The sequence below is a fragment of the Canis lupus genome, chromosome 32 (assembly GCF_048164855.1).
Source record: "Canis lupus baileyi chromosome 32, mCanLup2.hap1, whole genome shotgun sequence".
Taxonomy (NCBI): Eukaryota; Metazoa; Chordata; class Mammalia; order Carnivora; family Canidae; genus Canis; species Canis lupus.
This window is the reverse complement of record NC_132869.1, coordinates 25,281,795-25,293,039: the sequence shown is the minus strand read 5'-3', so window position 1 is coordinate 25,293,039 and position 11,245 is coordinate 25,281,795. Positions and strand designations below refer to the sequence as shown.

General features: G+C 32.4%; 1 protein-coding gene across 25 annotated transcripts in view; it reads left to right on the top strand.

Annotated features, from left to right (window-relative positions):
* The window catches only part of ZNF280D (zinc finger protein 280D), a 293,959-nt gene that overhangs the window by 197,336 nt on the left and 85,378 nt on the right, over window positions 1–11,245 (top strand). For all 25 annotated transcript variants that reach the window (XR_012022602.1, XR_012022608.1, XR_012022605.1 and 22 more), the window contains one exon: window positions 4,395–4,512. Coding sequence is in view for 18 of the 25 variants with exons in the window: in XM_072808743.1 (XP_072664844.1) it covers window positions 4,395–4,512 (118 nt within the window). In the remaining 7 variants the exon portion in view is untranslated. The remainder of the gene's footprint in view (window positions 1–4,394; window positions 4,513–11,245) is intronic.

The following is an 11,245-nucleotide window of genomic DNA, read 5'->3' as shown; positions in this document are numbered from 1 at the left end:
TTGCTATTAGTTGGGATCAAATTTACTCAGTGTACTTTTCATAAGTTGTGGCTTTTGCAGGAATGAAAACTGGAAAAGGGAACTTTACTGTTTAATTCAGCTTGATAAATAAAAATCTTTACAGCATTGGACCCAGTGAGAAAAAAACAAAAACAACAAAGGGAAGGGTGGTGTCTTTGGTGTTAAAAGTTAGAAATAGAGCTTTCTCTAACTGATGTTTATTTCTCTGGGTATAGTTTCAGTCAAAACACCTCAATTGGTATTTTTCAATCTTGGTAAATTTTTAAAAGGAGAGGTTGTGCCAGTTGGTTTGGGTGGGTCCTGGGTGGCATATTGTAAAAAACTGTCCAAGTGATTCTAGTGTGCAAAGTTAAGAATGATGGATATATTCTAGGATGAATTAAGATTCCTATTTAAGGGAATTTACTCTGAATTTTGAAGCCACTGCTTTTAATAAATTATAATTATAGTTTTTCATCTTATGTTGTGTGTGTATATGTGTGTTTACTTTTTCATGGAATATCTCTATACTTCAACATCTCTTTCAGACCTCTTACAGATAGCAGATAGTTTTGGAATCAGTCAGGTTCTGGGTTCTAATTACAGCTCCATCAATAACCACACCTAACCTTAGTTTACCTATTTATAAAATAGAGTATAAGGTTTTAATTAGTAATGTGACAACTATTTGATTTAATACACATATGTATCATGAAGTACAAGTACATTTAAAACACAATTGTGGCTATTATTTCAGTTTGAAAGGTGAATAACTTGAAGCTCAAAGGTGACTTGCCAAGGTATACAGTTAAATGTGTTGGTCTTCTGAATCCCAGTTTAGTGTTTATTCTACCCTTACTATTGTATTTGATGTCTTTCTGAACTTTTTATATTCTCCCCGCTGGAGAATTATTTTAACCAGTTATTGTTGAATAATATATGCCTGCTCTCTGAAATTGTGGAGCTTAATTAACCAGAGTTGTTTCCTAAAAAGTGTTTTAGAGTTATAACTTCGTATTTCTGTTAAAAATATAAAATATAAAAATAGAAGTGAATATTTTCCATTTTTAAGTGCAAATATTTGGAGATAATATTCTGAAATAAGGTTGTGCTAGGTTACACTGAAGTCATACAGCATTATTGATTTTTTATTTTACATGTTAAAGTTCAAGTGCAGATTTTGCCTTGGTAGTCCTCAAATTCTAGAAGTGTTTTGAGTTATTTCAATACCTGTTTCCATAACTTCCTTTTTTTTTAAACAACCATTTATTTACTTATTTATTTGATATTTTATTTATTATTCTGCAGTGTGTGCAGAGTGTGGTGAGGAAAGCTTATCTCTTTTTATTTTTTATTTTTCATTTTTATTTTTTAAAATATTTTTTATTTTTATTTATTTTTTTAATTATATATATATATTTAAAGATTTTTTTATTTATTCATGAGAGACACAGAGAGAGAGATAGAGGCAGAGACACAGGCAGAGGGAGAAGCAGGCTGCATGCAGGGAGCCCAATGTGGGACTTGATACTGGAACTCCAGGATCATGCCCTGGGCCGAAGGCAGGCGCTAAACCACTGAGCCACCCAGGGATCCACTCCTCTCCTTTTAAAATTTGAAAAATTTATTACTGAGGTATAGTTGACATTGAACATTATGTTAATTTCAGGTATACAAGATAATAATGATATTTTTATATATTGTAAAATGTTCGCTACAATCTAGTTAACATCTATCACCATCTGTAGTTACAGAATTTTTTTTTCTTGTGATGAGAAATTTTAAGATTACACTCTTAGCAACTTTCAAATACATTATTCTATACATTCCCATGACTAATTTATTTCGTAATTGAAAGTTTATACCTTTTGACTCCATTCATTTTGTTTCTATAACTTAACAAATCGATGTCAATAGAAAAGTTAGTAACAAACCAAAATTCTGAAAACTTAATTATCCCTCAGTTAATAAGCACAAACCAAATAAAACCTTTATGTTTCTATCTTTAATGTATTTTGGAAAGAGATTTAGAGGGAAAGGTACATACTATATTTTGATTTTCCCTACCCCCTGCAGACATAGTATAGAATATATAAGTCAGAATCATACTATATATACCAGTATGTATTTGTCTTTTCTGTCTGAACAATCTACTGGGATTATGTCATTGGATATTTCTCAAAAACAGTAGTAGTGGTTGCATGCTAGTCTATTATAATTTATTTAACCATTCTTTTGTTAGACATAGAGGTTTTAATTTTTTGTTATTAAAAATAATTCATATTAAACACTTCATTTCTTTATTATAAACTTTTAAAGTGGAATGATTGGACCAAAGGATATGAACTTCTTTAAAGCCTTTGATAGCTGCTGCCAACATTTTCATGCATAAAAGTTATACCAAAATATAACCTCTCTACTTTGCCAATAGTGAACGTTATCATTACTTTTTAATTTTTAAATTTTTATTTCAAGCTAACTTTAGACTTACCAAAAAAATAATACAAAGAGTTCTCATGTATGCCTAACCTAGTTTCCCCTAATGCTAACATCTTATGTATCCTAATCAGGTAATTAACATTAAGTAAACCTCAAGCCTTTATCGAACTTTACCAGTTTTTCCATTACCGTCATTTTTCATTCCCAAGATCCCATCAGGATCACACTTTGCTGGCAGTTTTTTTCTTCTTAGTCTCATTTTTCTATAGTTACTCTTTTTCTTTCATGACTTGAATACTTTTAAGAGTGGCCAGTTAATTTTGTATTACGTATTATGATCTTTAAAACCATGCAAATTCAATAGTTAAAAATTGCCATTGTGTTTATTTGCATTTCTTTGACTACTATGTTTGAAAAAAGTTTTTTTGTACATGTTGATAATTTGTATTTTGCTTTTGAAGTGTCTCAGTTTATATCCTTTGCCCATTTTTCTCTTAAAGTGACTTTTTAAACCCTTTTGATTTTTCAGCATTGTTAATTCTAAAACTTTTGCTTGTTGTATATTATGATGTACAAAATGGTCTACAATTCACTCTGAGTGCTTACTCTACAATGATGGTCTTTTAAAAATAGCATTAAATGTATTTTTTTGAGTGTGTCTGTCAGTAAATTTAATATATAATAGTATTGGAGTATATATCCCTAAAATGATCATACTTTTTGTAATTATATTAAATATCTATGTGTGGTAACATAAATTCATACTACCTACTTCTTGACCACATTATCATTCATTTCATACTTTTCACTCCTCTCTTCTTGAGATCATCCTACTAGCTGGGACTATCTTTTCTCCTGATGGAAAGGCTAAAACTTCCCTTAAGCCCTAAGGCTTCCAGGAGTATAGCAGCTGTCTCAGATTATTCATATAAATAACTTCAATTCTAACCCCTGTTTACCTGGCTTTCATATTTGGGTTTCCCCTGTTGGCCATGCAGCTTTCATATTTGCCCTTATGAGATGGGACATTACTCCAGTCTTGCATGGCTTTCTGTGGAATAGCAGGAAGAGTGGAGAGGAGGACCCCTTCTTTCTTTTCCTGACCCTTGCCTTATAAATTTTTCCAATAAAGATGATTCTAAAACTCAAACCATATGCTACATTCATCCCGAATCCTGATACACAGTACTGCAGATTGATTCCTAATTTCTTTTCCCTGATATTTCATCTGTGGTGTTATAGAGATTCAGAAGCTTTTAAGTTTATGTCAGTATGTTTTCCTATTTTTTTTCCTTTTACCCAAAGATTTTGCTAAATTTTACGGTTTGCTCTTTGATGGGAATACTCCATTTTAGTAGCCGTCTAAAGTGTATCAATCTTGCTCATTTTAAATAGCTATACATGGGGCAGCCCTGGTGGCTCAGCAGTTTAGCACCGCCTTCAGCCCAGGGTGTGATCTTGGAGACCTGGGATCGAGTCCCATGTCTGGCTCCCTGCATGGAGCCTGCTTCTCCCTCTGCCTGTGTCTCTGCCTCTCTCTCTCTCTGTGTCTCTCATGAATAAATAAATAAATAAATAAATAAATAAATAAATAAATAAATAAATAAATAAAATCTTTAAAAAACAAATTGGGTAAAAAAATAGGCATATATGTTTCTTTTATCTTAAAAAAAAAAAAAAAAAAAACACTGGAATTTGCCCTGTTTTAATTGGCTAGTTTTACCTAAGTAAGTAAGAGCTGTAAGTAAGGGCTTGCTTTCAGTTTTAGTAGATGATAATTTTGACAGATAGTGATAATTACCTCTGCGTTTTATAACATTAATTACTGAGTCATCAAAAGCTGTTCTTATAATATTGACATACACTTATATTTACCTTTATAAAAGTTTATGAAACAAAATAATTGTCACTATATTGAGTAAATGTAATATTCTTCCTTTGAAATATTTTAACAGGGTTATGTAACAAACTCCTCGCGAGTTGTGTCTAACAATTCTTCAGAGTTACTGTTTGACTTGACCCAGGATACAGGATCATCACATTACCAAGGGGGACCAACACTTTCTATACCAGGTTGGTTTTAGCACTTTTAAAAAAAACTGTAAGAAGAAACTTAATAAATATATATATGGAATTGACTTTCTGTTTTCAAGTTCATGCCTTCAAGTTAAGTTTTCATATATTGTACAGTGGAATGGTGTTAATAGTTCTTAAATGCCTTTCTTGGGTGATTTTTTTCTCCCTTGGGTGATTTTTAAATAAAATCTTATTTAATAATGAGATGGACATTAAGGAGGGCACATGATGTAATTAGCACTGGCTATTACATAAGATTTATGAATCTCTGAACTCTATCCCTGTAACTAAAATTCTCTCCATATTAATTAATTGAATTTAAGTTAAAAAATATATATTTAAAAAAAACAATAAGATGTTTTACTTTTTCTTGCTAACCAGCTTTGAGTTTGTTCTCAATTGGAACTAAAAATATGCTGAAAAATCTTAAATAATTTCTCTAAGTTACAGAAATCTTTGATATCCTACATCTGTTAAAAACAGTATTAATTCATTTCTATAACTAATGTGAAAAAGTATATGGTTACAATTGATTTCCTAATTAGAATAGTGTATATTCAGTAAAGGCTTTAGATATTGTAGTTATGTATGACAATAGAGTGCTTTTATAAAGTGGCACAATAAGTTTGTATATAGCCAACATTCAGTAAATGCCCATTGGAGGAATATGAAATTTCCTTGTTAGAGTTAAAGTTCTTTGTATACTGAAACATAGTTCTTCATTAGCCATGCTATGAAAGAATTTCATCTAACTGAAAATTCCCAGTAATCGAGGTAATTATGCTTTGTATATTTGCTGTTTTCGTATATTTTAAATATTTGACAAAATAGAAATAAACAAGATTTTGGGGGGACTTTTTAGATTATTTACTAACAAATCAGTGTGGAGAATCTACCAAACCCTCCTCTGATTCTTTATTGTAATATTAGTGCATAAATCGTTTTCCATTTAGGTAACATTTTGTTGATGTTCACTTCTTTGGGTGTCACATACTTATAAAAATCTAGTTAGTAAAGTAGGTAAGAAACAAGGGCAATGATTGTTGTCTTAAGGTTGGTTTTACTAAACAGAAGGACTTTGTTAATAGAAAAAGTCTGAATTCTTGAAACTTCTTGTGAGTAGGGGCAATGACTCCTGTTCTACCTCCCAAGTTTTCTGCTGCAGAGAGAAACATTAGCCTGAGCAGCAAGTAGGATGAGAAGACACAGATTTGAACTGCTATTAAGATTTTTGTAGTCTTCATCAAGTCTTTACACTTTAGTCTTCTTATATTATTAAAAGGAGATTTTATTTTTCTTATTAATGCATTCATACTCCAGACCTGGAGTCAGCCATTGGGAGATAAAATTTTAATTCTCGCTCCACTTTAGTCAGGGCTTTCTGAGGCACAAATAAGATAAAATGTGAAAATGCATTATGAACTTTAAAGGACTTGACAGCAGTTGGTATGATTGATAATATGTGATTTATAGTCAATAGCATTAACTGACCACTATCCAATGGTCAGAGATATTTGAAGAAGACTGGATTTAAGCTTGTTCTCAAAAGGATTTTTACTGATAGAAAGCTGTTCAGTGTAGAAAACAATACAAACCAAAGATGACATGAATAAATAAAGGGTCAGAATTTAAAACTCTTAAATGGGGGTGCCTGAGTGGATTACCAAGTGGCTCAGTAGGTTAAGCATCTGCCTTGGGCTCAGGTTGTGACTCCAAGGTGTTGGGAACAAGCCCTGTATTGGGCTCCCTGCTCAGTGGGGAGTCTGCTTCTCTCTCTCTCTCAGCCCCTCCCCCCAGTTGTGTGCACATGCTCTCTCTGTTCTCTCAAATCAATAAATAAAATCTTTAAAAATAAGTAAATTAAACTCTTAAATGCAGAGTGATTTTATTTCTTATGTTAAAAAGTTCTTATAGTATGAAACTCTGTTTCTACTGTCCAGCCTATTATATGCAAATGCTTAATCAAAATACCAGCATTCATTGGTTTTTCAAGTAACTTAAGCATCTCACAAGAATGCTACTGTGATTACACAAATCCTTTCCAAGTACCAATATCAATAATCATGTGTCTTGGGGATCCCTGGGTGGCTCAGTGGTTTAGTGCCTGCCTTCAGCCTAGGGTGTGATCCTGGAAACCCCAGGATCAAGTCCCACATCAGGCTGCCTGCATGGAGCCTGCTTCTCCCTCTGCCTGTTTCTCGCTCTCTCTCTCTCTCTCATGAATAAATAAATAAAATCTTTAAAAAAAATCATGTGTCTCGAAGATGGGGAAAAAATCATTTTTATGTTATTTCACAGGATGAACTAATATCACACTCTATTTGTCTGGCATGTTTCCCCATACTAAAAAGCTGATGGGTGAATCTATTAGAATAATTTTTTTCCTCTAAAGTAGGTTAAGATATAAAATATTTTGTTAGTAATGATAATAGCTGTCATTTATTGTTGAATGCTTTCTATGTGCCAGGTGTTGTGTGGGTGCTTTTTAAAAGTAAGTTAAGATACAAAATTTTTTTTAGTAATGATAATGGTTGTCATTTATTACTAAATACTTTCTATGTGTCAAATATCGTGTTGAATGCTTTAAATATATTATCTTATTTGATCTTAAAACAGCTTTGTGAAATAAGGCAATATAACTTATTTTACAAAAGAGGAAACTGAGGCTCAGAAAACTTAATTAAATAAGCCAAGAATACATAGCTAGGCAGTGACAGAACTTGGATTTCAACTTCTACTGTCTGGTTTAAAAGCCTGAAATATTTCTTTTTTTTTTTTTTTTTAAGATTTTTTTTTAAATTTATTTATTCATGAGAGAGAGGGAGAGGGAGAGGGAGAGGCAGAGACAGAAGCAGGCTCCATGCTGGGAGCCCGATGTGGGACTTGATCCCGGGACCCCAGGATCATGCCCTGGGCCAAAGGCAGGCGCTGAACCGCTGAGCCACCCAGGGATCCCTAAAAGCCTGAAATATTTCTAATATATTTACTTTGTTGCTTCTATTTTTCATGTATAGTTGAGAAAATTAAAATATGGTGTGCAGTTTTAGGATCTTTATTACCAAGTACAGTTGTGTATTGTTTTCAAAAACAACTTTTGCCTGACCTGGGTATAGCCTAAATATCCCTATTTCTCTTGCTAATGCTCTAAATAGGACTAAAATTGTTTAGTTTAAAAGTGTTGGTTTTCAAACTAAAAATTGTTTTTAGGAATAAAATTCCCATGCAAATAAAATTTTATTCAAAATGGTAATAAATAAAATATAAAAGAGTTCCTCTGTCAGAGATAACTAATATATTCCCTAAAATGAGCCCATTAGGCTCCAGGAACATAATTTGGAAACTATTGTACTAACGCCTTCCATTATGAGCCCTTTCATATGAGTGAATAACGTATTATCATTCAAAATTAGTTTTTCTACTTTGTACTTTCCATTTTTGTAGTTTTTCCACTTTGAATAAACAGATAATATAACCTAAAGCCATGAGTAGACCACTTCTTTATTAGGTGGAAAAAAAACTAACTTTCCATTAGACATTAAAAAAAAAATAAAAAGGTTTTAATGGGTCTTTCTAAATTTTTAGAATAAAATAAAATTTCTTTTGTAAACTAGCTCCAGTGCACTTAAAACATTGAAAAGTGATTCATTTGTAGAAACTTAGAGTGTTCTCTATGCTTTAATTTTTTCTTTTCTTTTTTACTTGGGATATTTTGATCTGGCTTCTTTCATATGGCTGTTTATATATTCCTTTATTTGTAGCCATATTTAGTATTTTCTTGCATAGAAGATTATTTTACAAATTATTTGAATATGTATATAGTCCATAATAGATGTTTATATAATTTTTTACAACGCTGACTTTTAAATAATTATTTCTTAATAATTAAATTAATATTTATTATCCTCAAGTTTTTATTTAAATTCCAGTTAGTTAACATACAGTATAATATTAATTTCAGGTGTAGAATTCAGTGATTCAGCACTTACATACAACACTTGGTGCTCTTCACAAGTGTGCTCCTTAATCCACATCATCTAACCCACTCCCCCCCACCCCCCACATACCTCCCCTCTGCTAACCATCAGTTTGTTCTCTCTCCTTAAGTATCTCTTTCTTGGTTTGCCTCACTTTCTTTTTCTCCCCTACGTTCATTTGTTTTGTTTCTTAAGTTCCACATATGAGTGAAATCATGTGCTATTCATCTTTATTTGATAGACTTATTTCACTTAGCGTAATACTGTCTCATTCCATCCTTGTCATTGCAAATAGCAAGATTTCTTTCTTTTTTTTATGTCTGAGTAATATTCCATTATATAGATATACTACTACTTCTTTATCCACTCATCAGTTGGTGGGCATTTGGGATCTTTCCATAATTTGGAAATTTGTGCATCTATTGTTGACAATGCTGCTGTAAACGTCGGGGTACATGTATCCCTTTGAATCAGTATTTTTATATCCTTTGGGTAAACATCTAGTAATGCAATTTCTGGATGGTAGGGTAGTTCTATTTATAACTTTTTGAGAAACCTTCATACTGTTTTCCAGAGTAGCTGTACCAGTTTTCATTCCCACCAACAGTGTAAGAAGGTTCCCCTGACTCTCTATCCTTGCCAACACCTGTTGTTTTCTGTATTGTTAATTTTAGCCATTCTGACTGGTTAAGGTGATATCTCATTGTAGTTTTGATTTGTATTTCCCCGATGATCAGTGATGTTGAGCATCTTTTCATGTGTCTGTTAGCTATCTATGTTTGCTTTGGAAAATTGTCCATTCATGTCTTCTATTTTTGAAATGGATTATTTGTGTTTTGGGTGTTGAGTTTTATAAGTTACTTTATAGATTTTGGATATTAACCCTGTTTGAATGTCATTTGCAAATATCTTCTCCCATTCCAAAGGTTGTGTTTTAGTTTTGTTGATTGTTTCTTTGCCATGCAGAAGCCTTTTATTTTGATGAACTCCCAATAGCTTATTTTTGCTTTTGTTTCCCTTGTCACAGGAGACATATCTAAAAAGAAGTTGCTATGGCCAGTGTCAGAGAGGTTACTGCCTGTTTTCTCCTCTAGGATTTTGATGGCTTCCTGTCTCATATTTAGGTCTTTTATCCAATTTTAATTTTTTTGTCTATGATATAACAAAGTGGTCTAGTTTCATTCTTTGGATGTTGCTCTCCAGTTTTCCCAACACGTTTTTTTGAAGAGATCTTTTTTTTCCCATTGTGTATTCTTTCCTGCTTTGTTGAAGATTAATTGACTGTAAAATTATGGGTTCATTTCTGGGTTTTCTATTCTGTCCCATTGATCTGCATGTCTGTTTTTGTGCCCATGCCGTATACTGTCTTGATGACTGCAGCGTTGTAATATAGCTTGAAATCTGAGATTTTAGTGCCTCTAGTTTTGTTTCTCTTTTTCAAGATTGCTTTGACTGTTCGAGGTGTTTTGTGGTTCCATACAAATTTTAAGATTGTTTGTTCCAGCTCTCTGAAAAATGCTGGGGTATTTATAGGAATTGCATTAAATATATAAATTGCTTTGAGTGGTATAAACATTTTAACTATATTTGTTCTTCCAGCCCATGAGCATAGAATTCCATGGGCTGTTTCCATTTCTTGGTGTCTTTTCAGTTTCTTTCATCAGTGTTTTATAGTTTTCAGAGTACATATCTTTTATCTCTTGGTTATATATATTCCAAGATATCTTATGGTTTTGGGTATAATTGTAAAAAGGATTGATTCCTTGATTTCTGTATGCTGCTTCATTATTGGTGTATAGAAACGAAGTGGATTTCTGTATGTTGATTTTGTATCCTGCAACTTTACTGAATTCATGTATTAGTTCAAACAAGTTTTTGGTAGAGTCTTTCAGATTTTCTTTTATTGTGTCATCTGCAAATAGCGAAAATTCGACTTCTTTCTTGCCAATTTAGATGCCTTCTATTCTTCTATTCTTTTTGTTGTCTGATTGCTGTAGCTAGGAGTTCCAGTACTATGTTAAATAACAGTGGTGAGAGTGGACATCCTTATCTTGTTCATTTTTTTTTTCCTCATCTTGTTCTTGACTGTAGAGGAAAAGCTTTCAGTTTTTCTCCATTGAGGATGATATTAGCTGTGGGCTTTTCATATAAGGCCTTTATGATGTTGAGATATGTCATTTGAGATATGTTGAGATAATGTCCATCCCTACTTTGTTGACGATTTTTATCATGAATGGATGTTGTACTTTGTTGAATGCTTTTTCTGCATCTATTGAGAGAATCATATGGTTCTTATCCTTTCTTATATTAATGTGATGTATCACATTGATTTTGAAATCTTGAATCACCCTTGCAGCCCAGGGATAAATCCCATTTGATTGTGGTATATGATTCTTTAATGTCTGTTGGATTTGATTTGCTAGTATCATATTGAGAATTTTTACATCCATGTACATTAGGGATATTGGCCTGTAGTTCCTTTTTAGTGGAGTCTTTTTCCTCATAGAATGAATTTGGAAGTTTTCTTTCTATTTCTATTTTTTTGCAATAGTTTGAGAGGAACAGGTGTTAACTCTTCCTTAAATGTTTTGTAGAATTCACCTTTGAGGCTAACTGTTCCTGGACTTTTATTTGTTGGGAATTTTTTGATTACTGATTCAGTTTCTTTCCTGGGTTATTGATCTGTTCAAGTTTTCTATTTCTTCGTGTTTCAGTTTTGGTAGTTTATATGTTTCTAGGAATTTATCCATTTCTTC